The 27,895-nt window shown below is 35.8% G+C and overlaps 1 protein-coding gene across 4 annotated transcripts in view; it reads right to left on the bottom strand.

Annotated features, from left to right (window-relative positions):
• Positions 1–27,895, bottom strand: part of SLIT2 (slit guidance ligand 2) — a 255,996-nt gene that overhangs the window by 210,040 nt on the left and 18,061 nt on the right. For all 4 annotated transcript variants that reach the window (XM_041473469.1, XM_041473555.1, XM_041473725.1 and 1 more), the window contains exon 4: positions 24,966–25,037. In XM_041473469.1, coding sequence (XP_041329403.1) covers positions 24,966–25,037 — 72 coding nt within the window. The remainder of the gene's footprint in view (positions 1–24,965; positions 25,038–27,895) is intronic.

Genomic DNA, 27,895 nt, shown 5'->3' with positions numbered 1-27,895 from the left:
AAAAAAAAAAAACAAAAAAACAACAACCTGGATCTAAATTATTAGATCATGAGATTGTTCTTTTAAAATATATTCTTCCAAAAAACGATGAATGGTTTGGTATGTCATTAATTCCATAGACACCAATACCATTCTATTCAAGAAATGAAACATGAGTAAGACAGAAATCTGGTATCTTAAAGCTATCATATATTAAGATGGCATCATCTTTCAGGTAAGCTATTTAAATCTTTTAACATGACAAACAGTAAAAGCTTTTTTAATGTTAATAATGAAGACTCCTAGGTACAAAAGACTCCAAGTACTGGGCTTTAAAAAATAATGTCAATTAGTAAGAAACACCAGGTGCTAAATCCACAAAATTAGTTCCAGGTACCAACATCAGATGTCACTGATATCCTCAAATTTCCCACTCAACTGCAACCTAATCCTTTACACAACTAAAACCTCCACAACAAGGGTGTTTATGTACAGGACCACCTAAGTTCTAACATTCAGACACTTGCACCCACACTAATGCCTTATAAAATGAAGAAACTTCCTCCCCAGACTACCAGTTTGGGGCAAAATATAGGCATAAGAAGATCACTGTTTAAAGGATGCAGTCATTTTCACATTGCTGCTTTCAAAAAGTTATTTAAATTTAGATGTTCTTCATCCCAGGAGGTTGCCCTAACCACCAGGCTGCTTCTGAGCTAAATTTCTCCTTTTCTACCAACTACTCTCTAGGAACAACCAAATACACACTATAAGGAATGAGGAAAAAGAAAAGGGAGTCACCAATGGTATTGCAATGTCAGAAAGCAGCATTAAAACCACTCTGCAGCCACAGGTACTTTTTTTCCTGAGAAGCAGAACTTTTACAAAACTGAACGTGACCACAACTTAGAGTCCAAACCATTGAGTAAGTGAGTAGAACTTTGTGCACACCCTGTGTGTCTCTGCCAAGATACAGGAGTACCTATAAAGAAATCTCCAGTGGCAATGTCCTATTTGTCTTGTGAGTAAATCTAAGGCATCTCTCCTGTTAAGAAAACTTTTGTTTAGCTTTCTCTTATTTCTCTTAACAAAAGCCTGGCTATCCAAATATCAAAAGAAAGTATACCAGTAAGAAAGCCAAGGAGAACCGCCTAATTATCTGTGGGGAGAGAAAACAAACTGGGCTGCTGGCCTCAGCATTTCCTACTGTCTTTCTTAATTCAATCCCTGACAGATTGCAAGTTCCTAGGAAACATGGGGACCTGGGCACCAACTCAAGACCTGTGAGAAGTTACATGCATAAAATTACAGGATTTCCAGAAAAAGTCTTGTAGGTGCAAACTGCAAACCTTAATGATTCTCAGCTGGCACTTCCAACTTTGTAGGCATCACATTCCCTGTAATAAAACATGCAATGACACTCCTGCCTTTATTCATGTCAGAGTCATCCCAACTTTGAAAAAGCTGAGGAGCAAGGACCCAATCTTGCACACTACACACTAAAATATGAATCCTTCATTTCTGCTACATAATTTCTGGTTTATTTACTCCATATCAACCCATGATCACAAATTCTCTCTCACTTTCACATTTCACTTCAGGAATGAAGTCAAATCACAGAAATATACTGTAAATATGTTTTAGCAATAGCCAGCTAATTAACTAACCACAACCCCTCCCATCATAACTCTCACACAGAAAATAAAAACAATTATTGCTAAAGCAATGTGGCAGAGAGATTATTTTATCTTCCCAGGTATTATGGAGAGTAAATGTAAAGATGAGATAATAACCCAAAATAATTAAGAAGTTAAAACAGAAGAATTGATTTCTGGCTAGCACAAAAGATATCAGGATCACAATGCAATTACAACATCATAAGCAAAGCTCTATGTTACACCATGTTTGCTGTAAAAAAACGTTACTTAAAGCCCACAAGACAGGTACCATGCACCTCTCTTTCAGAATCCTAAGCTTAAAATCTCAGGCTCAGACAAGGAAACTAATAAGGAAAGAAGAAAATGCATTCTTCTTTGTTAATGATGTTTCCTCTGTCAAAAGCAGGAGCTTGATAAACGGGTTGAAAAGCCACCTAATTTCACCGTTGCTGCTGGAACACTAACTTTAGCCTTGTCAAAAGCCATTCTATAGCATTTCATAGTAATTTTCAATGAAAGAAATGTTCCACCTACTAAACTGATGATTATTTTGTGAAGGTAGAAGTTCATTTATTCACCAAAAAAATTAAAATATGACAAACCAGAGCTCTTAAGACAGTGACGCTGTAACTTATATCCAGATCAAAAATGAATAGCCATTAAGGGAAGAAATGTTGGTGAAGACTTTTTAAAAGCTCAAGAAATACATTTGTGTTCTTCTGTTCCATTATTAACAAGAGCAATAAGAATGAAGTCACAATAATATAAATAATTTAGTTTTTTCTGTAACCTAGTTTGTAGCTTAGCAGGCTGAAACTAAAGAAGAAAAAATGGTTTATAATCCAAAATATTTCAATGGGAATTAACTGAATTTCTTACAGAAAGCATTTCACATTATGATGAAATATCATTTCATATCTAATATGGAAACATAATTATTAAAATTACCAAATTCTTCTAATAACTACAAAAAAAAATGTTGACAAGACCTTTCTAAATGCTTAGCTTGTGAAAGCATCACTGAGTCAGAATCAGTTTACACAGCTAAATAATCCCCTACCAGATGTTATCAACTCAGTCTTTAAAATATCCATTGAAGTTCATTTTCCAAAAGCCTTGTTAGCCTTTCACTAATTCAGACAACAGAATGTTTCCTAGTTTGCAAATTAAACTCGTCACTCCAAATGAAGCTGCTGGAGAGAAGTGAAAAAAAAAACAATCAGTTGCTAATAACTCTTTAACATTCTTCTCCTACCATCCAGTCCTCTCCCCTCTAGCATAAGCAAACTCAACTATTTCAAGGTTTTGGGGAGCTACATTTCCTAAACTCTGTAAACCTCATTTATAACTCTTTAAGGCTTGTTCTTCTATGAAGTTCCCATAATTCTATAATCATCTATAAAAAAAGTTTCCCAAAGTAGACACAGATAAGCATCAAACAGAAGATGACCCAGCCTTATTATAGCGGGAGCTTTAGTAGGTCAGAGAGACTAAATGCCTTTTCTGCAACAGAACTATGACTTAACATTATCCTGTGACCTCCAAAACCACTCACAAGTTGTATTTTGCCATGCTATCTTGTGTATGCTTTCTGCGGTAATTTCTCCTTCTCAACACTGATCTCCACTGTATTTTATGAGTGGATTTCAGACCACCTATCTAATACATTTCAGACATCTTGAACCCCAATGTCAGCCAAGGTGTCTGCAGCATCCACTCACGTACCCCAACCCCATGTGTTACGAAGGCAGGCTAACTCCAATACCTGGGTAGTGAGAGCATAAGTAGACCTAGGACTGCACTTGTGACACCTTCTCAGCCTAACAATGAATTGGCTGATAAGCATTCCCAAGAGAGCAGTTTCAGCTAGGAAGATACATAAAGATTTATCTAATCCTATTTCCTTGTATCATTTACAAGAACACAGTAGAAAATAGAATAATAACACAAGATACACAGGTCATATTCATTGTTCAACATTTATCCTCAAGGCTAGATTCCTTGTCTCATTCCCACACAACACACACTTAAAAGTAGGGCATGAACCAAGGGCTGTGCACTGATGTCCTAGAGTGCAACATGGCCCTGCAGTGTTAAGACAAACATGTGAAAAACATTAAGCTGCATCACCCCGGGGAGAAAAACTCAGTAGCAACACAGGCTCTCTGCAGCCTTATCCTCATTCTGACTGCCCTACTGAGCTTCCAGCAGAAATACACAGTTACGTAGAAACATCAGCAGACTCGAGCTACCAAACTCATTTGAACTATTTGAGTTCCATGATTTATTTCAAAAATGTCACCACCATTTAGACAGATGGTGGCAAAGTCAGCTTGACCAAAGTAATATACTGTAAGGGATAGCTCATTTATCTTGGCTTCCATCTCCTTAAATGCCTTTAAAGAGTCAAAAGGAAGCTTTTATGACATGATCCTTCCAGCCTTGCCCTTTTCATCTGGATCTCTGAGAAGAGATTTCTCAAATACACAAGGAAAATAGTTTCAGTCAGTTACCGAATTCAAAGCACAGGCTGGCAGAAGTGGTGGCTCAGGAGGACAGGAGAAAGGAAAGCTAAATTTAGAGCGGCGTACAAAGATTTTTTTGCTGTCAGGATACCCCTAAACTTTCAGAAGCCCTTGGAGTAGCCAAAATTAAATGGGAGACTATGAAGACAGAAGAAAAGTGTAAAAAATAACTTTTTTAACCTTCTGCCCCACCCCCTTCTAACTATGCTGTTCCTACAGTGATAACTGCAAAAATTTGCTTTATGCTCCACCTCTCCATGGATTTCAGGACATTTTTCTCCAAACAAGAAATTTTTGAAAGCTCCACTAAAAAAAAAAAAAAAAAAAAAAGGCAGTTTTAAAGGCATGTTTTATTAAAGGTAATTTTACAGCACAAAGAATAAACTAACAGAAGAATAACACAACTTATCAGACAATTAAATACGATTGTAATCAGAGCTACCGTCTCACCAAGCACTTCAAACTACACAACAATAAAACTTTTATTAGAAATAAGGCAGATATTTACATGAACATGAAAAGACAACAGTTTTACATTGATTTCCCTAATTGACAGAACTGGTGATATAGAAAACAATTTTTTTTTTTTAAGAACTGAACACCAGTTGCTACCTATTAGACCTTTTCCACAGGCAAAAGTACAGACTAAAAGAATAAGAACATTTAACGAGGAACACAGTTCTGAGGAATACTTTTTGGCTTACAAATTCTAGAACTAAAATATTTTCTAATCTAAAAGAAATTTTAAAAAAAGATCACTTAGGAAACAGCTTCTGTTGAGATGATTTATCATCTAGGCAAATCGATTCTACTAACTCAGATAAAATAGTTTCTGCGAATATTTTTTAAATTTCATCCAGTTTGTGAATTTTAGATTTATTTACCAATTAAATGCCCAACTTAACCAATGCAATCAACCAAATCATGTCAAGAATTACTAGCATTTCCAGCATTGTTTTGAAATGTAGGAAATTACTCATACTAATTCCATCTTCTACATGCACATACATTTTTCAAAATTTTGCTAGTTCCTGTTTCTTTGTTGCACATTATGTATAATTTTGGTTACATGGCTTAAAACCTTTTGAAAACTTTCCATATTAAATTATGTATTTGGATAATAGAGGCATTAAAGCACATAATGCAGAAAAAAACCATACAAAATCCTTCTGGAGGTCCAGGTTATTAGAGGAAGCATAATAATTTTGTCAATCAAATACTGGGAATCTTTTATGAAAAATTTAACAATGCTTGAATAAAAATTCTCCTAATATCTACTGCCAAAGTAAAGTATTCCAGATGCCGAGGCTATTGCTAAACCATAAAAAATATACCCAGAAGTTACCTGCCATATGTATTCTCAATTCAGGAATTTCCTCTTGTAGTTTGATTGGTCTCTTCTATTTCCTGTCTCTTATAAAAATCCCTCATCCTACGATGAGCTCATTTATTTCAGCCACTCTATTCTTCATTTCCACAACCTTTCTCTTCCAGTTTCTAGAAGCAGCCTTGCTTCCTCAGGAACGAAAAAGGCCTGAATGCTTGTGCATTTCTTTGCTTTCTACTTGAAACCCTCACCCCCCAGAGAGCTCCAGACACTTTGGTTCTGTTCAGCAGTTTCCTGATAATGGGCAGAACAAGCCTGACCCAATTCTATAGGTGTTGCCAATGCTTAACACATTAACACCCAGGCAAGGTAACAGGTCCAGCTGAAGACAGTAGAACATACTGTGTTAAGAAAAAAATTTATTTCACTCTCAAAATACAATTTATCCATTTCCACAACACATTTTGCTGCTATTAGTCCTGCACTATACTCAGAGCTCTCCAGTCTATGCTGAATCATTTATCACAACCACAAAAGCTATAATTTTTAGGACAAAGTCCACTATGGAGGTGGAAATGTCTTAAATTATATGGCAAGGTTACAGAAGCACACTGACATTTTAGGAAGAAGTAAGGTGAAATCACTATATTTAATACAGAGGTAAAAAAAACTAAAGATACTGGGTTTTGTTTTAAAAAATCAGTAGCATCTTAAGAAGGTTCTAGTCACTTGACTTTACTGCACTAAAAATAGGATGAAAGAAGTTTTCATCCTGACTACAGGGTCTCTTATCACAGACTTACCACAGTTTAACACAGTTGGCCATATTCCATTTGTTTCACATTCAACTGGAGAAGAAAAGTAAGTTGACAAACTGGGTGAAATCTCCAGGCAGCATGGAAAAAGAGGGCTACTTGTCTGAAAGGAGAGCCTAGTCTAAGAACAGATAAGGAGCCTGTTTCACAGCAAAAGATCCAGTCAGCAAGGTAGCAGCATGAACCACCCCAACCCGAGATGTGAATTATTTAATACATGTGCCTGTGTGACCCACATGGGACACCTCAAGACTAAGTTGCAGCACCGTGCGAAAATTTACACTAGCTCTCTTTGATCTCCCAATAAAAAAAACATAGGCATTATGTTAAAGCTGCAAAGTTTTCAAAAATTTTGTGATTTATCTTTCTTTACTCAATTATCAATAATTGTCTTCAGCTAAAAAACTAAATATTTGTCATTATAGTCCTTGTGTCCTCAAATCTATCAATATTGTCTTGATGCTACAAAAAAAGATCTTCAAAGAAGTTGAAGTTCTTCTTCAAAGAACTTCAATGAAGTTATCTGTCTTTCCAGAGGGTTTTTCAGTTTTTTTCTTTCTTTGGTGCAATGCAGAGAGCAGGTGGCAGGGAAAATGGGAAGGTAAGAGAAGGCAAAACTGTGTCTCTGTTGGTGAATATTAAGAGCTACACAGAATTAATGTTCATTTTCTAGGTGGATCTTATTTTTGAAGGAAGAGGTGTTATTCTACAGCATCACACCAAACAAAGCTTTTGTCATTTAAAGATTATTCACAATTCAAAAATAATAAAAAGTTATGGAAAACATGGGAGAAAGAACAATGTCAACTTCCTTTTGCCAGCACTGTATTTTACTAATACAAACAAATATATCGCTCTTGAGTTATGTCACAATAAAGTTTTATAGGAATGCAAGATATCAATGAAGCTTTCTAAAGAAAGAAAGAAAAAGACAACACTGGCACATTTAGTTTCCCAATTAACAATAATGTCAAGATACATTACCACTAAAGTTTAATAAAAATTGGATTGCAGCTACTTCCTGAGGCTTATGAGGTGTCTGTAGCATTGCACCACAGCATAGCATATCAGAACACAGTGAGACTGTTTACCCTGTCAATCACTTGTCAATCTATCCAGCTTTCTACAAATACCCCTTGTATTTGGAAGCAGTTTAACAAACCTCAGTAATTAAAATTTTTAACACAATAATAGACACATTTAGCAAATCTATCAAACTAAAGCAACTAGCATGCACAGGGAACAAAATGTAATGTCATGGTTACCTTTAGGCAATTAGATAGGTACAAAAATCCCATACAGCTCTTTGAAATACATGTTCATTTCTCAGGTACTATTTTCTTTTGTCTTGGGGTATTTTTTTAATATTTTATTGATAAGCACGTGTGAGTGTGTGTGAATTCAAAGTAAGGTGTGAGTGTGTGTGAATTCAAAGTAAGGAAGTAATTTGTTTTTCTCCTGCACTGCATGCATCCCGTTGGAGAAATAAAAAAAGACTGTCTTTAACACGAAGCATCTTACAATCATTTATCATAAAGAAAGCTAGACTAACTAGATTTTTCATTAAGAATGCAAAAGTGAGTTTTCAGGAGAAAATGTTCTATTCTCCAGAAAACACAGTATGTCTATCAGCTGATCTCACAGTAAATGTCACCAACAAGCAAGATCATGCTGAGGTTCAGGACAGTGATGAGAAATAACATACTAAAGATATTAAGAAGACAAAAAGCTTTCACTGCACCTAAGAATTGGATGAATTTGATAACAGAAGTATGGAAGAAGCATAACTAGACATGCTATCCCCTGGTACCTGACAAGTTATACAAGAAGAACAAGCATCATCAGAAATCATTGCTGGTATTTTATCTATGAAATGATCCTCTATTTCTTTGCACACAATTTTTTTTTTCATTGATCCATGTGTAAAAAGGGGATTTCACCAGCATAAAGCTCCTCCTGACTGCCCAGGAAAGTTAATCTGGCACTGTCAAATTACAGGTTTGATTGCAATATGCACTCAGTGTCTGTATTGGTGAGGAAATAATTTCTGTACTGAATTACCCCATCCTGTGACTCCAGGGTCAGGTTTGGCAAGTTTACATTTCCCAAAGAAACAAAACCCCCTGCAGCTGGCCAAACAAAATATTGGTCCACAAAAGCAGGAGAAGCAGGTCCACGAAAGCAGGAGAAATCTTTATGCCAATATATATCTAATGATGGTTTTGTAATAGCCATCTTAATTCAGACATGCAAGGTGATTTCTTCATTTTATACATAAAGCCCATATCCAGGAATTATAATCTGTATTTTCAAGCCACCATATACAAAAAGGTAGTTAGACAATTTCCCAAATTTCTTGGTCCTGACTGATGATCTGGTGAAACTGCACCATGAACAGTCTGTGACTTCCTTCTTAGAGTCATTTTACCCATTTCACACTGAGAAAATTACTGAAATCAGCAAAAAACTCAGGGATTGAGAATAATCTGAGAACAAATAACTAGCTCTGTCAGCCAGGAAACCATATATACATTATAACAGTACTAGCTAATAATGGAATCTGGAAGGACCAGAAGGTTTCTGAATTTCAAAAAAGCATATTCCAACAAGACTGTCATTCACTTTAGAGATAATGTCAACTACTAGGACACTAATAAAGTCATCAGACAAATTAATTGTAGGCCATTAAAAAATCTTCAGGGCTAGAGCTGGTACTGATGGAAGTGGAAGAGTGAGGAAGATTGAGTCTGTGATGAAAAACACACATCTTCCATCTACAGACACATCGCTATTTTTCAAGATTCACATGCAATTGGCAATATTGTTTCCTACATTTTTCATATGCTTCCTTTGGCACCAGATTTCATTAAGATGCTGGCAGTGCCATCTGCAGCTCCAAAAGCACCTCCTCTGTCAACAGCTTGATCTCAGATGAGTCATTCAGCCTGGGCTAGTGAGCAAGCAGAAAAGCCTCTTAAGCCTGTGTAAATAAGTCTACTCAATGAGCTGCATTAAACACCTTGCAAGAAACAGGCAGTCAAGTGAAGAGGGTAAAAGAAATTGCCTTTACCACAGTTTGAAATTCTAACCTTGAAATTTTGAATTTTAAATTCCAAAATTCCAAAACGTGCCACAGCCCACATTCCATTGCAAAGTCCTGCACCATCATGCAAGACAAAACAAAGACACCTCATTCCATCCAGCAGTACAGCTGTCCCTGATCGTTGGTAGTTACCTGGAGAATTTGATGGAAATAATCTCTCAGTATTAATAGAAATAATCTTGCCAGTGCTGATGCTCACAGTGGCATCAGAATCCTATGTTACACATCCACTATTGGACATAATTTCATTTAGCAGAGAAGCTAAGCAGAACATTTAGAAAAAGCTAACAGAAAAAGTTTATATGGAAATTGCTTTTATCAAAAAGCAGCAGCAGAGGTTGCATCAAAAACAGGATTCACAAAAAAGTTAAGACCTTTCTGTTCTAACAATAATTTTCCTACTCTCAAACCTTCTTTCTGAGTTAAGACTTTTCAGGTCAGTCTGACTTGAAAATTATGTGAGGATAACAAAAAAAAAAAAAAAAAAAAAAAAAAAAGAAAAATCACCTTCGGAATTGTATACAGATACTAACTTAAGAAAAACCCATGTGGAATGATAGGTTAAGTTAGCACAGGGCTAGGAAGCTGACGGAAGCCGGCAGCAGCTGGCTCAGCATCCACAAGGGGGAGCCTGCCCCAGGGACAAACGTGAACTCTTGCTCCTCGTCAGACAGCTCACGGCTGTCGGACAGCTCACCAGCCCACAGTCTGGTACAGAACATTTTCCGCAAGTTTTAGACTTTAATCAGGGCTGATGTTTGCATAAGAGGAGAGTCACAGAGAGGGAAAGCAGGAAGGAAGCTGAAACAAATCAAGAAATGGGAAAGTGACCTTTACAAAGGGAATATATATAACCTGTCTAAATACACTGATTTTTAAAAGGAAGAACCAGCCCAGGGAAACAGGAATGGAACATATGCACATAAAAGATATATTTTTTATTTATCTTGGTTCCTATAGTATGTCTATTTCCACTTCTAATCTGCTTGGAAATGACTAAATATTTGTTAGTATTTCCATTTTGGAACTATTTATCTTCATAGCCATAGTAATACATTCACATAAAGGCATCAGAGCTGCCAAATTCCTTCATTACAATTTGGATCGTGGTGTAGAGGCTGGGGCGTTGGCACTTGCATCTCATTGGACCCATAACAGCAGACACTCATCATCATCAAGTCATTATCACATTTTCCCTTTGTGGCTGTGTTTATTTTAAGAAATTCCCCTGTGTTCAAACACTACCTAGGCTTATTTCAGGGTACAAATTCTATATAAAACTTCAGCACAAACAAGCATTTCTTTACTTTTCCTTTACAGTTCATACCTTCTGGAGCAGTTCCTACAGATTCTAATCTTCAACAAAACATCCAAAAACAAAACAAAAAGCAGAAAACAGACAGAAAACAGTATTTATCATGAATGTTTTAACCACAACCACTCCTCTCCCCCCCACCCCCAGGTTACTAAGTTTCCTTTTAAAACTAGTTAATTCACACCACATTTTCTCTTTTTTAAAAGTCTCATATTTGGAAAGTTTTACATAGTGTAATTCTCTCTAAACATTACACAGCCCCAAAAGCACTGCTGATTAAAAACTACACACAGCAGGATATTGTTATTAAGCAAATAAAGCAAAACAAAGCATCAATAAAAATATGATTTCTGATTATAGAGTATTTTCCTCCAGTAAGGAACAGAAACCAAATTCAGGTGGTCTTTTCAGTCTTGTTCTGGACCACCCAACTGAAACAGTGAGCATAATTAAAGCTGCTTGGATTTTTTAAATTATTAGTTATAGCTTTCTATACAGTGTTTATTCTCCTTTCTACATGAAAAGAAAGATATGGGTTCTCCATATCTTTATTTAGAAAGACATTCCTAGCATACCCAGGGAAATTCATTAACCAGGACATGCCAAAATGATGACGACCTTACACTTGAGCAGTACAGATACAGAGATTATCTTCTGTTGATATCTTTCTTTAGGCATATCAAAACTACTCGCCCTTTTTAAATACTTACCAAATTTATAGGGGACCTGCACTACTGTTGTGCAGAATGAGATTACACCATTAAAGAATTTTCAGCAACATTCACATTTAGCAAACTATTTGAGACATCATCTCAAGTTCAGAAGCCAAAATAAAACACAACGAACAAACACAGTTATACAGCTGTAATTAAAAAATGCAAGTAAAGTGGACAAAACACATTAATAGCAGCAGACTTTCTTACAAAAGAATTCCACACACATCTAATCATGCAAAAAGGAGGCTCTGAATACTGTTAGAGGCATCTAGTTTAAGTTCCATTTTCAACAAAGTACACAGTTACAAAGCTGTACATTTCTAAGCAACTATAAACTGAAACTACAGCATCACGTTCTTCTTCACTATATGAAGATACTGGGCTAAGTTCCAAAGTTATGTCTCTAATTCATCAAACAATAAAGCAAAATTTAATGGATACAGATATTTTTCCTAACTATTTTCTTCTGGAGGAACAGAGAAATCTTTTCAAGACAGACATCTCCACCTTCAGTAGCATTTTCTCTTTCACCACTTCTCAAACACTGGGATTTGTTTCAATTCTTTGGGGGGTTGTTGCTTTTGTTTGTCTTAAAATGTTAGTATTTTAAACAGTAATAGTGAAGGCCTAAGAAACTCCCAGTGCTAATGCTTTTGCAGGCCCACACATCACGCACTGATGCCTTGCTGTATGCATGAAAGGCAGAGTGTTGAACACTCAAATTCCTATTCCATGGAATACACAAAACTGAGTGGTTATGCTAAATAATGCGTTACTGCAGGAAACAGACTTTGAAGTCTTTTACAGCAACAGGAACAAAACTATGTTTTTTTAATACAAAATGCTTTCTACTTTTGTTTATTCAACATGCAACAATTCTTATGCACCTCAATCTGAATTTCTCTAGAATAAGCTTGTGAAATAATACACTTTTCTGCCAGCCCTGAAAGGCTTTCTAGGCCTCAATCCTACATTACAATTATGGTAATCTGCAGCTTTTGTAAGAGAAATTCTTCCCTGGACAAAAAGACAAATCAGCAATCAGATTGCCAAGTATTTGTGACTTTCAGTTAAATGGCAGCTTTTTCATGTTTCAGAATTTACTCCCTGCTACCAACTCACTGTCTAGAGTCTGTCTAGGTATGAGAAGCACTGCTGGCCAGCAGTGCTGGATCCATCTGACTCCTTTCCACCCCCTAGTCAAACACCTCGCATGGAACACGGCACTGCAAGCTGTCACTCATACTGCAAGAATGAATTAGGCTCCTCTCCCCACTTGGCACCTTTGTGGATAAAATCATGATGAAGAGAACTTGTAACAGAATGGTTAGGAGACCAGCAATGAACAAAACAAATCACAGAAAAAGCTTTGATTTTTCAGCTACTACAGAGAAAAATCCAACACCCCTGTTACTCCTAAATGTTAAATCTTAGGAATTTATTATTATAGCAAACTGTACAGTTACATTTCTTTACTAAGAATTTCTGGATCTGGTAGTATTATTACTTTTACTTCAACGCTGAATATACACCAATCATTCTTAGGTAACCCATCTCAAAAAATTGCAACTAACTGCAGAAATCTTTTCTTGACCCATCAACTTCCTAATTCAACTACATTTCTCCCAGTTTTGCTGTTTGCTCTTCCCAATATACATCACACATTATACTGACATGATTTTGCTATTCCACTCATATAAGTAGGCTAACAGCACATACTAATTTTAAAGCCTTCCCTACAACTCAAATCCATTTCCATTTTTTTTTATTTGACTGCAGGAAAAGACAAAATGTTTTGCAACCTCATTCACAAGAACAGAAAAAACCTCAGGTTAGCCAAAAAATTAGTGAATATTTTTCATGTTGCAATAAAATGGAAAAAATATCCATTTCAAGGGAACTTCCCATGAGATTAACTAGCAAAGCAAACCACATCATCATTGGTTTTGCAAAACTCCATAACAAAGTTAGAAATATTTTCTTTTCTTTCTTCTGCAGTGTGTGTTTTGATACACACACGAAATGGGATGATGTTGTTATTCCATGCTGCACATTTACAGGTATTAAGTCTCTCACAATAGTTTTTTCCCCCAGTGATTACAATCTTTAGTTTGCCATATTTTGTATTTTCCCACATTCTCCAGTTCATATCCACAGAAGAAATAACTCCAGTATACTTTTTTAAAAATTTAAATCCCTTATTATTATTTCCTCCATCAAAATTCACTGGTGTGCTATTTAAACAGTCTAGATCAGCAATCAATAGAGTACAAAACAATGAACCAAATAAATACTTCACCCCAGTATCTAAAACTTCAGGAATATGTGGCCCAACTGGCCATGCCCCAGCAGTTTTGAACAGAGCATATGGTTTTATATGCAAGAGTTCAAAGGTAATAGTGCACTGCATGTTGCAAAACTGTTTCATCTTAATATGGCATGCTAGTTGAACAAATTTTACTAACAGTAATCTTTATTATAGATCTGAAAAACAGTTGAACAATTTTCTGATTATTTCCTAGTCGAAGACTTACAACATGGTGAAAGATTCTCTTATTTTACACAGAGCCACTGTTATCAGAACACTGAAGATGATCTGATTGGCATTTAGACCAATGTTCAAATCTGAATGTGTGGCTACCCTACTGATGAACCAAGGAAAAGCAACACTGTGGTTATGATTTTTTTATAGTTAAAATTTAAATTTGGCATCTGCTAAACTTACATACAAAACTAAAATTTTGCCACGAAACATCTCCGTACTCTGTGCCAAATGAGCGGTTTTGGCTTCTGCACCTCTGACATGAACATGGTGCTAGAGATCAAGTGGCAAAGCATTCCTCTACAGATTCAGCAGGCTGTCCACAAAAGCTCTGTTTTGTCACTTTTAGAAATTACTCAGATATAAAAAAATAATACTTTTTAAGTGGTATTTTTATTGTGTTGTAGGCACAAAAATGACGAGGATAATACTACTGCTATAACAAGTTATGGCATAAGAGAGTTACACAGAAGTATTTGTGCTATTGAATTTACAGACATTACTAAAATCTAGAAGGGAATTAAGGCTCTTGCCTTCTGCAAAGAATGCACAATTCATAAAGAACATGAAGACTATTACAGAATCAATTAATCATTGACTAGATTTCACATTTATACAGAAGCAGTAAGGACCAAATAGGAATTTTCCCCTGTCTCAGAAATGATAACTGTTTTCATGCAGTATACATATGTGTCAGAGTCTTTTTTTTTTTGAGTTTATCTAAATACCTTTCTTCAGTACTGCAAAGCCTTTCAAATTCTTTTCTCCCTCTTTTAGATGCACATTTACATTCTTTTCTCTCTAATAAGCCTGCCATAACCATGCATTCAGAGAAGCAGCTATTACAAATCCACCTTCATTATATTAGCTGTTATCCTATCTCCAGTGCAACTCTTCCCTGTGGGTCTCCATATGCAACCTTTGCAGCTTCAGGGTCAACCATCTAAATCCCTGCCAGCTATCCACCACTCTTTCAAAAAGCCATAAAAGTTGGAAAAAAGAAGAGCCTATGTTTCTCCTATCTTCCCCATGTTAAAATACCAAAAACACTGAACAACTGCCACCAAACCTCTTTGTGTACACACTGCCTTAAAAAGTAAGAGAAACTGTATGGATTACACATTCATAGCAAAAATGAAAATACCATTGAACTGTCTGGACAGAAAGAAATTAAAAGAAGCAAAGACTTTCTCTCTTGTACATGTTACCCTGAAAATCCTCAAGGAGTGCTTAGCTGAAAGGAATACGCCCCCAGTTCAGGCCCTTATTTCTTCCCCCTAAAGACTAAGGGCCCTGGAAAGAAGCCTTCAGAGCGTGGTCCTTTAAACACCCTTGAGCCAGGGAGGGCCTGCACCTGGGCTTGGCTGTAAAGATGAAAAGAGCTCTGCAAGTCGCAGCTTTATTCTCCATGAGGTGGGTCTGAACAGCCATTAGCAGAGCAGGCCTCTCAAGTGTCTGGGGGAGAGAATAAACCCCGCTCAGCATTCATAAGCAGCCTTTCCCAAGTAAAACCACCAGCCCAGGCTCCAAGTACCCTTACAACAGCTACAAGGATTGGGACAACAGCCTGGGCTGTTCATCACTGCAGCTCTGGCTTCAGTTCTTCTCCAAGTATTGCACATCGTATATTGGCATTTTCTCTACCATAATGAGAGTCCCTTTAATTAGTACTTAGATAGTGTATGTGAGCTTCCCACCAGGCCTCTGAGTCCCAAACAGTTCCGTGTAGTTTCAGCTGAAGTTCACTGGTCTGCGTGCAGAAAGTGCAGCCTAAGTCTTCCTGCATGCCTTGCTTGTCTCAATCACCCAGCAGCACAGCAAACCCACAAGCTCTACCAGGACTGAGGGGAGAGCAAGCTCTGCACAGTACAGGGTAAGCCTTTCTTATCTATCCTAGGCGTATCCTAAAGCTCCTTCATCCAACATGCCAATTAAGAAATGGATATTGCAGAATTATTTTTCAATTAAAGACACTGAAGAAAGGACTGAAATTGCAATATACTGTTTGAACTCTAAATGCTCAAATGTTTGAGACAAAAGAAAATGCAAGTCTATCTGAATATTAAATTTCTACTTAATAAATATATTCCAAGAAGTTTGAAAAACATTAAGATCCCACTGGCAGATCGAAGTCTCACTGCAGCTGTAATATTTCATCAAGTGTTAGTAGGTTTATGTCAGTTGCATGGAAAAAAAGGAACATTTACTGTATCAGCAGATTCCATCTTCGTTTTCTAACTCAGTTATTGACATGTGAGAAGGATATGATCATCAGGAAAAATGAAAAGAAAACAAAATTTGTGTATCATCAATAATTGACCTAAATAGTCCTGGGCTTTTTATTATTATTCTCTCAACATGCTTTAAAATTGTGGGGTTTATTCCCTGAGCAAAGACCAAATAATAAACAAACAACCCCCAACACAATCTCCAAACCTATATGTAATTTCAGTTTTTACTACAGTGTGTTTGTAAAAACATATCAGTTCAAAAGCATCTGTTCTTTAACAAAGAGCATTTCATCTAGCATTAGATCTAGAATGCAAAAAAACCTACTCAAACATGCTTTCTAGGGTGACATTATTGCAGAAAGCATTTGTAGATCAACACTACAACAAAAAGCATTATGAAGGACCCAGAGCAAATGAAATATTTCAGATAGCCTTGACTTTGATACAATGGAACATAGGGAAGTATATCTATGCTGGGTAAAGCGGGTAGGAAATTTTGTAGTAATGTTCTTTCCCTTGCCAATTTCCTATTCCTTTTGAACAACTCAGACAGTAGCTACTACAACCAGAACGTGATATTATGTCTGTTTCAAACTTCCTTTTTGTTTTTCTTATAGAAGCTTGTATATCTTTATCAAGAACATATAGACAAATCTGCCAAATCAACAATTTTTTTTAACTACAATAAAATTTTTGTTGATAAATTCTATATACATTAGTTATTTCCTAAGAAAAACTATGCTCTGTATAAGAATGTACACTTTGGAAAATATTTTTAAATGGAAAAATATTGTGTTGTTTGAATGCTGTGTAAGTAACTTTAAAGAAGCTTTAAAACAAATGCAATGCATTTAAAATGCTATATAAATCAACATTCAGGATGAAAGGTCAACAGGGGTTAAACTGTCTGTCCTTCTTGATTGCCTTCATAAATGTCTTTTCTAGCTGTATTATAGAAGCAACCACAGCATAACTTGGATATTAAAACCTCCACGGAAACCAACAATAAAAGCTGCTAAGAATTTCACAAGGGTTTTTTTTTTTTTTTTCCTCTTAGGTGTTAATTAAATGATCATTTAACACTGAAATGTAAACACAACATTTTCATCTGCTGACAGCACAGCCCATTATAAATCCAGGGTAATAAACGTCCTGGTGCTAATACTCTGAACCAGGTTCCCACAACACACTAAGATGCCTTGTCGTGTCTAAGGTTAAGCATCTAGACACAAAACAAAGATTGTGCCTACTCGACTTCCAGTTCAATTTTCCCATCGCCCAGTGACCTAGGTAACACTTTGAGCAATAAAGAATAAATTTAATTTCTCCAGCATTTTGTGAGGATTAGGAACAATTGTTGGCCTGCAATGACTTTTTATCCTTGGATTCTTTCTCTTCCAGAGCATTCCCCCAGTTTTAAAAGAAAATTCTGATGGTTTAAGACACAGAACAAACAGAACTTTAAATTAGGCTTTTTTCAATCAATTGGAACTCTTGGAGGGGAAGCAATCAACTTTTCTTTGGACTTTTCTCAGCTATTCAGTTACTTTAGGCTTTAATCTTCCACTTGTAGAAGAAACCTACTATCAGAGGGACAAGCCTCTATACTTTCAGATTTTCCCTTGGCTTGATTTATTCCTCTTTTCTGTTCTTTTTTTTTTAATCAAGATGACATGGCTGCACTCAAATGTCCACTCTGTGCAAGCCAAGACCTACAGATGTCCTCTTTATAACATTTCACACCACGTTTCTGCACCACATAATAATGGCAATTCCTCTGACGTGCGTTTTTACTTTTCATTACTTCTTTCACTGAGTTTCAGTTTTCTACTTAACTCCTGACTAAACAGTTTCCTGTTTCATAATTTACCAAAGCTTTCCAAGTCAACCCTCCAGGAACAATGCAGGGACTGATTCAGACTGGACATGAATATGTTTACAGGTGATCCAAAAACACCCACTTTCATTTTTGTATTCAAACACAATTCTCAGATTGAACTGCTATGATTCCTGCAAAAACACAGAAGATAATTATTTATGCTTGTTGTCAGAGTACCAAAACCACAACAGCCAAAGCAGACCTCTCAATTACACTGAGTACCACCCCACTATTTACACAGAGCTGTGGCTTGCGTAATTAATATGATTCATGTTTTCACATTAGACATATTTAAATGCCAGCAGCTAATAGCATCAAAAATTTTAAATAACAAGATATTTATGTGGGTTGAGAAGAATTGCTCGAAGTCGTATTTTTGTTTGCTTGGTGTTTAACAAATTTCCAATTAAGGTTAAAAGTGACTGAATGCTTTTGGAGTGTTTGTTCTAGAAAAAAAACCACCAAAGTTATAAGCATCAAAGAATCACAGAGTATTCTGTGATGGGAAGGACTCACGAGGATCAAAGACCAACTTGTGAATATTCCTATAGATGCTTTTTGCTGAAATTAGTTAACTATATCAATTATTGCAGCTTATATAAAGAGTTAGTGATCTGCCCAGACCAGAATTTGTTTACAGCCCCAGAAGTCCATCCAATTTTCCATTTTACCCTATAGCAAAAGAAATATCATTTGTAAAAAACCACAAAATTATGCTTTTATGATTAAAGAAATAAATGAAAATTCAACCACAATTCAAAGACGGCTTCCAATTATTTCAAAAGTTAAAAAAAAAAAATCCATATAGAGAGCATAATTTCACAATAAAATAGTTTGTTTCCAATTTTAAAAATCTCATACTATTACTTCCAGTAACAACAATTCACTTGATTTCTGTATATTTGGTACACCGTTTTTTTTTTCCTGCACAGCATCATAGCAAGTGACATGCAAATTCAAAAGAAAGCATAGCTCAGGAAAGGCCAACAGATTAAGAGATTCTATAACAAAGAGCAGGAAGAGTAACATAGTGAAGTTTGAAGTCCAATAATTGCACAGTGATAATTCATTTTACTTTTATTTTTCTAACTACATTTCAAAAGTTCATTCTGGTTTTATCAACATTTCCACTCAGCTGAATATAAGGCTGCATGCTTGCTGTTGCTAGGAGATAGCTACTGCAAGTTGTACACCAAATGCATATAAGCAATACTTGTTTCTTTGCTAAAAAAAAAAAAATCAATCAACCTGATGAATTGTAAGCATTTTTGCAACACTTCCAAAAATCTCTAAAATGCCATCCTGCCATATCAGTAATGCTTATGTCTGAAGCAAAGCTACAGCGGTGTTTTTTGTTTTATTCAGTACCTTGAGACGACAGAATTTTCAAATTTGAAACATTATAGCAGAGAATTAAAGTTTAAAGCAGAAGCAAGTGGTTGTAGGACCAGAAAAACTGTGAACATGTGAGTCAAACTGCATAAAGCATTTGAGCTCCCAATTCTCTTTTGTCTTTACATTAAAAATGAGCAGGTAACAGAAGTAACAGTGTTTACAATGTCTCACAAAACTTTATCTCCTAGTTCTTCCATGCCAGAAATAAATGCCAGAAATTAGGTATTACAAATCTAGCACAGAGGTAACGTGTTCTCAGTTACTTTAGTTTATTCTCACAGGCAATGAACCTTAACAAGCATATTTTTAATACACAATAATTCTTTTACTTTTCAGATAGGCCTGTATGTCTACCATCTGGGATTACATGAAAATAAACTCCCAGAAATGTAACTGGCAGTGGCCATGCATCCTAAGGGGCCACATTCACCCTGAAAATATTCCATACTGGGGCAATAAGAGCTCCTGTTAACAAAAATGAAGTGATGTAGGAAACCAGTAAGTGTGCTTGCACACTGCAAAAAAGATTAGCAATTACTCATATATTAAAATTTTTTTTAATTAGTGGTTTACAATACCACAAAGCCAGAACTGTATACTCATTTACACCTCTACTAATATGCTGTATGTCTTCACTAAATAATTTTGAAAGATAGTTACATTCTGAGAATTATAATCACAGTTCAAGAGTGGTGCTAGCAAAATAATGCTAGTACTTTAAAACTAACTAGCAGTAGAATAGCTATATTCTTGCCATCTTAATTGGCTAGATAAAACAATTCAAACATTCTTGTACTTGAACTAAGCAACTGTGGTAAAAAAAAAAAAAAATACAAGTCAAAACAGAAGCCAGACTGATACAATGTAGGGAAGACTTATTTGCTTCCATTTAGCCCTAGAATGATAAGACTTAATTCTATCACATGAAAAAAAACTGGAGTTGCCTCGTGTACATGATGCTAAAAAAATACCATAATAAATCATAAAAACTCAAACAAGTGAGTAAAACACACACTGTCCTGGGGAAGCTATCACAACAAGGTGACTTCATATTTCATGTTTGAATTAATGTTTCTTAAATTCTTTGTCCATCCAGCCCACCTCTGCAATAAAGTGGAGCACACTGTAATGTTATTGCAGCACAGTGGAAACCAACCCACTGCACTTACCTGAGAGCAGCTCCATTAGCAATCTACACTCAAAAGGAGAAAAATTCTCCAATATTGTCTTTTGAAAAGGGGAAAGTCATTTTTGCTCCTCATTGGATCTAACACCCAGAGCAGTTGTTTGCAGTGTGAATATTTCAGAGGCTTTTGAGATAATGAGCATTTTTCTAATGAGTGATTCCTTTGAGTTGTTAAAATCGTTTCATACTGAAGTGTCTTTTCTACAAAATTATGACTACAGTCTCACTCACTGTGATTACTGTTAAAAGAAATATGACAAAATCATAAATTATACCTTAACAATAGCGAGTCCAGCAATTAAAAATATTTTGAAGTCCTTGTTCTAGCACCTTACATGCACCACCTTACTACCTTTTTCCCTTTCTATCCGATGTGGTTTGTTTTGTGGGTTTTTTTTTGGTTTTTTCTCTCTGGGCAGAGCTAAAAGCAGCGCAAGGCTCAGCAAGTGATGCAAGCAGCACCTCCAGCAGCAGCCCCGAGAGCCAGCGGGAGAAGCTCCCGGGCCGGGCTGCCGGCCGGGATGAGTAATGATGTCGGTGCGGCCGGACAACCGTAACCCTGGCAACTGCAACCTGCAATTCCTGCCTAACCATTGTGGGATTTATTGTGGCAAGGGCCAAAGAGGCCAAGAGTAAAATGAAGCAGAGAACTATGGTGTCTGACACATCTAGTACCACACACTTTAATCATAGCTGGCAGAAATTAATTCAGGAGGAATTTTTGCAAGGGCCCCCCGTACGGCATGTTTTGTTGCTGCTGCTGCCGCTGTTGTTCTGGCCTAAGACAATTTTTTAAAGTTTTTTTGATGTTTAGGACTTTTTCTCTGCAATGATTTGCTGTTAGGAATTTTCTTAGTGACTAACAAGACATCTCAAAATTGATGTTTATTAATGAGACTACATTAAGTTTTGGAGGTTTTTCCCTTTAGAGGAGAAATATTCACAGTGTGTACCTTCAAGCAGACAAATGAAAAGAAAAACATATATAAGACAACATCCACTAAAAGGTTGCTTTTTTTTTTCTTCCCAAGGCCAACATTGCTTAACTTATGCAGATATTAGTCAGTAAAGAAACTCAACCACATTCCAAGCACAAGAAATGTAAATCAGAAGGGACAAGCTTTGTGCATGTAATTCAATAACCTTTACATGCCACTGATTAATAAAGGTATTTTTTACAACTGATTTTTCAAACAGCTTGGGTCCAAGCTGCAGCTCAGTATCCTGCAGCAAACAGCAATCAATGAACTGTGATCTAACCAGCCAAAGTAAGCAGTCAAAATCTATTTGCCTCAGATAAGCGCTCGCTAGGCTGTGGTCATTGTCTATGCTAAGGTACCATCCCTGACACGACACAGCGTAGCATACAGGTCACCAAAGAATGCTCCTCCTTGCAGCAATACTACTTGTTGAGCAAGAACTTAAATTATCATCTCAGAGGATTTCACACAGCACCTTTATTTTAATGGTACTGCATCAAAACAGAGGCTCATGTACATTGTGCTTTGAGAGACTGCTTGCAAGGTAAGATTCATATACCCTACAGCACTCTTCATACTATTTTTGGCATTAACTACTTCCTAGAGAAATATTTATGTCAAAGCACCTTTGTAGATAGCTTTTAATGGGAAAATCAGCTTCTGTTTTGACTAAAATTATCCATTTTAACTAGTTCCAGGAGATTTCTTGGAAGGCTGCTAAACTGGAAAGAAAGTAGCCTGAAAAATAATTTAACTACCTTTGAAAGTAAGTGTCTTTAGACACAGAAAATAATGCACTGTCTCTTTTAAATTCTCAACCTATTGCTTTCCTTTACTTACACTTCCCATCTGTCAACAAGTGCTTGTAATTTTATTACACTGTCCTGTAGTTTATGCAGAGTTGGTATTATTTTACAGAGTTCTGTTAATGGACTGGATAAATGGTAATGCTATTTAAACTAGTCTTCTGCTCCAGCAAACACAGCTGCAACTGTACTACTATTTCTAGGCAAACATCTTGACCTGAACACGCAGTGCTCTCTCAACCCGTCCAAAGAGAAATTGGAGCAGACAGCAAAGGGAAAGCATAGCCGGCCGCTGGCGGCAACCAACTGTGTCGAATCATAATTCATATACAATGTAACCTCCTTCTTTTATATTGCATTTAGCCTACACAACAAGCATATGTGCTTCTTCACCTGGCATCTCATTTACAGCCAAGGGTCAAATGGTAATTATTATTCACAGAAGCTCAATAGTATGTTGAAACCTTGCAGTACACACATTGTTTGATTAGCTGTTAAATGCCAAAAATAAATACTGAACCCAAAGCAAAATATATATATATATATAATTGATCATGTTTTGAGAATTTTGATTCTCCTTGGAAAACTATTTGTTTGGATGTAAATACATCTAAACCTATACAATGATACATGTAAAAAACCAAGTCACTTTATACTCTTCAAAGGGAACAAGCTACACATTATCTGGAAACGAACCACAAACATTTAACTAACATCAGTGCCTTTGCTGGCCTGGCATTTTTAATTGCAAGTTTAGTGCTAAGCAGCTGTAATTTTTTACTACCATTCATATTTTCTTTTAGACATGAATACATTATAACCAGACGTTCACTTTCATGGTCTGACCAACAATAACCCTTAGGCAGAGGAAATTTAATACTGTGAAGCCAGTGATCTCTTACTTTCCTCCATATCCACTACATATCCACTATGAGCACTTGTGTGCTTTATGTCAAAGGACATTATAGATTTAAGACTAGCATCTATCAAATACAAAATACTGAAATAAATATATTCAAATATGATTTTGACTGAAGTGTTTATCCATTTTTTGCCTGCAAATTATGGCTCATTTCTGTTATATATGTATCTAGGTAGCAACCATTGCACTGTAGGTGGAATAATAAAATGACCATAAATCCCTTTAATCTCCTTCCTGATAGAGGTAATGTCTTTATACCAGCTGATGGAAATTATAAGAGACTCAATTGTTAACATACAATACAATATTTGAATATATTATAATATTATAGTAGAGCAAAATATTTTTGTTTGTCAGGAAAAAAGCCTTCAGCAGCTTTCTAGCCTAGTCATTTAAGAACTCATTAGATCTACAGGGAATTTCTGGAAACAAAGTATACATCTAAGGCAGTGGAATAAAACAAAATGCACAAAAATAAATGTTTACAATAATAGGAGTAATTTTCAGTTTGCTATTGTATTTTGCTATAAGGAGGGAGAAAACAACTATTATTTCATAATACTAAAATAAAACTCAACTAAAAATAAAAGCATCACATTTGTTGTCAAACATAATTCCATATACTAAAATTGAAACAAGAGGAATCCCACTTTCCTCCAACTTGACTTTTCTTTTTCCAAAGGCACAAGTGATGAAACCCAGTATTAACCAGCAATTTCAACAGCAGAAAGCTCACCTGAAGCCTGAAGAAATGCAGCAAACATATCTAAATTAAAAGAGGCTGAACTGGTACAACCTAGAAAAAGCGTACTTAAGCATGCCATGTGTTATCCCTTCCATAACACATACTGTAACTTAAAGGTATCTTACAATTTATTTTGTTCAAACATTTCAACTGCAGCAGAATTAAGTGGCTTCTTAGAAAGGACAATGGATCAAACCATGTATTTTAAAATATTGCCTAGAGTAAGACATTATCAAACAAAGTAATACAATCAAAACAAAAAAGTCATTCCTCAATTCATTGTCATTTTTATTTAAGGTAAAGCATTTAATCATTTTTTCTTCCCAGAGTTTGAGTTACTAGCTTTGTTTTCCTGTTTTGAGGGACACAGGAGAGACCTCTCTACAGATCTAGAATTTGCCAATGCCATCATTTTTCTGGCCAAGTGTGTATACCCACAAAAGCAGAACATCACAAAACCAAAGTGCTTACACAGTGCTGCATCTTCGGGCCAGAATCTCCACAAGCATTTTTTAGCTCTTTTATCACAGAAACAATTACAAAAACTCAAACAGGAGAAAATTAAAATCAAAGTATTCTTTCTGAAAAACTTCCTTATAGAAGTGGAAATAAATGACAATGTTCTCATACAAGTATTAGTGTATGACCTAGATGTAAAATAAAATTTAAAAAAAATCTTTCACAGCAGTCAAAGAAAGTACTCAGTTTAAACAACATACCAATGTTCCAAGGCACATTTTAGCCCGATGTGAGGCAAAAGATAAAAATTCTAATGCAAGACACAGTAACAAACCAAATCCAAATTTTCCCAAATAATACTTATTGAGCCATGCCTACTCACAGCCTGTATAACTTCGGAGTCCCCAGGAAGAGCAGCTCAGAAAGCAACTGGAGGTTATTTCTGTTTAGGCGCCTTTGGAAAGAAAAAGAAAAAGTTGTGTTAAATTACAAATGCTACAGCAATGCAATGCAACCACTTTGAGTTGGAATCCCAGGGCTGTAACAAGCTGATTTTAAAGACCAGAAAGGTCCATTAGCGGAGACATGGTCCAGTAGCAAATTTACCATGGACTAATTACATTTTCTGGTTTCCCCCAACAGACCATATTACCTATTTTATGAAAGATTTTGAATCTTTGCAGTGTGAACCAACCACTAAGTCAGGACTTCATCCTGCATAAACAACATGAAAGCTAAAAATGCAAAATCAGCAGTGCAAATTCAATTCCCTACCAACTCTATGCTCCTCTTAGTATAATGGAGGAGATAGACATTTGTGACCATGAAAAGTTCAAGGGAACATGTATCAAACATATACACTTTCAGTAACAAGATAACATTATGTCTAATGATCCATATAACCTATTTATATAAATTTTAAAAAGCAAAGGAAGCTGTTACAGAAATCCTGATAAAATAGAAGTTAAAAAACCCCAAGGAGTCAGAGCTTATATCTGGCATTACAAGGAGGTTTTTTTCATGCAGCTTTTTCTCTTTAACTGTAAAGTAACTGTAAAGATAGGAACGTTGAGGAAGCTAAATTAAAAAAATATAACTCAGTTATACATAAGGCAGTGTACAACAGAAAAAACTGCAACTGAAATCTGGAAGGTGCCCATTTGTCTGTGAAGATTCTCACTGAGCATGCTGACCAAGGTCACAGCTGCTCAAATTGAGGTGACAAGATCAAAGCCCTCCCTGTATTATACCCATAGACAACACAACAACCACTAGCCAAGGCAAATATATTGTCTTCATGGTTTTTTCTAAACATATGATGCAGATTATTCTTTCTACCATGTGTGACAGCCCTGGAGCATGCAGTCATCCCAGTCAAGAAGTCAAGCTCAAAACAGGTTTTTGGCCGTTTTTAACAAATGCATCCACCACATGTGCCACCTGCCATTCAAGCAAAGCAACCAACTAGAAAAAACTGTTGTGTCCCATAAAATTTATCACAGGTCACACTTTGCAATGCACGATCCCTCAATAATTCAGGGCACTGAATGGGACTATCTGATATATACATATATACACATACATATATATATATATAATCGTAACAGTGGTTACACTACAGCAATAAACTGCTATCAACACATTCCACAAGGTGAAAAAATATAGAGCATCAGTTTTGAAAAATTAAGTTTTAGAATTTCATAAAGGCTCAGATTATCCTGTTAGTCTTAAGGCTGAAGCCAAATAATTAAGATGGTTTAGCCTCTCTGGGCTAATTTCTCATAAACATTGTTCAATATAATGGTCTTTCCAGTTTAAAGGTTTTTCCCGAAATTCCCATGTAGATACATAGAGACATTCAAAATCAAATTTTACACAGCTCCATGGTTTAGTTCAGTTAGTTTTTCCTCCCTTAAATCTCAATGTGACTACTGATGAGAGTGAAATAATCTGAGAAATATTTTTATGCACAGAGGATTGCAGCCACACTTCAAATCATAAGCAAGCACATAATTCTCCAGTGTTAATTTCAGGTTCTCTTCTGTTAGTCAAGCATCAGAAATCCTGATTTCTGTAAGCAGAAGAAACCTAAATCACACATTTAGTGATTAAAAAAAAAAAAACTAAGAGTGGAAGAACCAAAAAATGTAAGACTACACTACTGGGATAAGAGAAGTGAGAGACTACGTGTTTTAATAATTAAGAAAAAAAAATCCAGCAACAACAAAAAAAAATCTGGATTGTGATCTTGCAAGTCACACGTCCAAATTGCTAGAACAAAAAATTTCCATATAAAAGAGAGCTATAATTTAATGACTAATGGAAGACTTCAGATTTGAACACTACTTAAAAAGAAAATGATCCCAACATAAATACAAGAAAGTGATACATTTTACTGTTTGTGCATATACTGCATTTTCAAAATAAAATAATTTATAAATAGACATTTTCTGACCTTTAGTAAATCAATGTATAAAAGTATATGCCAAGACCACAAAACTTAAGTAGAAGGCAATTGTTTTAAACTAAGTTATATTTGCAATCCAACAAGATTTTGAAAATGAAACAAACGAACAAAAGAGTAAATAAAAAGAGAAATGAAGTTCATTCACTGCTTCTCTTAGCTAAACAGAGACTTAAACCTCTAAGTCCATTTTTACAGATCCAAAATTACATGGAAAAGCGTGTAGGGTAAAGACTAAAGAGCGAGTTTCTAATCAGTTTCTCAGTACAAAAATCTTTGCTGATACTTCTTAATAAACCTATTAAGTTTGGACACTAGACAATAATGATGAGCTGTTATTGAAAGGGAAATGGAATTACCCAGTATCTGTATTTTGTAGAAGTTTCATATATTACATAAAAGCCTCTCTAGTACAATGACATAATATTAATTGATGATGAAGTTCATCAGGCAGGCTGTCTTTCACTAAATGCAAGAACAGTCTCACAAGGACACACAGGATCACTCAAAAGGATACTTCACAGGCAATGTACTTGCACTGCTATTTCACATCTTACACAAGGAGGTAACACCTTCAGTCAGGAGTCTGTTATTACCTGTACTTCACATACCCCACACAGCTGAGTACACCTTTAACATACTGATGCATCTGCCGCTGTACAGACTTTCAAATCTAAGTTATGGACAATAAAGTTGTATTAATTGAACTAGCAATAAACAGCACTACCCTCATGTCTCAACAGCTTATATTCCATGAGCTTGGAACTTCAAAGTAGTGTTTCACACAATTTTACTTTGCCTTTCACAAGACTAAAATATTTGTTCTTTGAGCACTACACTGATTGAAG

The sequence above is a fragment of the Pyrgilauda ruficollis genome, unplaced genomic scaffold (genome assembly GCF_017590135.1).
Source record: "Pyrgilauda ruficollis isolate IOZ18807 unplaced genomic scaffold, ASM1759013v1 scaffold1, whole genome shotgun sequence".
Lineage (NCBI taxonomy): Eukaryota > Metazoa > Chordata > Aves > Passeriformes > Passeridae > Pyrgilauda > Pyrgilauda ruficollis.
Note: the sequence above shows the minus strand (reverse complement) of the source record. Positions and strands in the feature narration are given on the sequence as shown.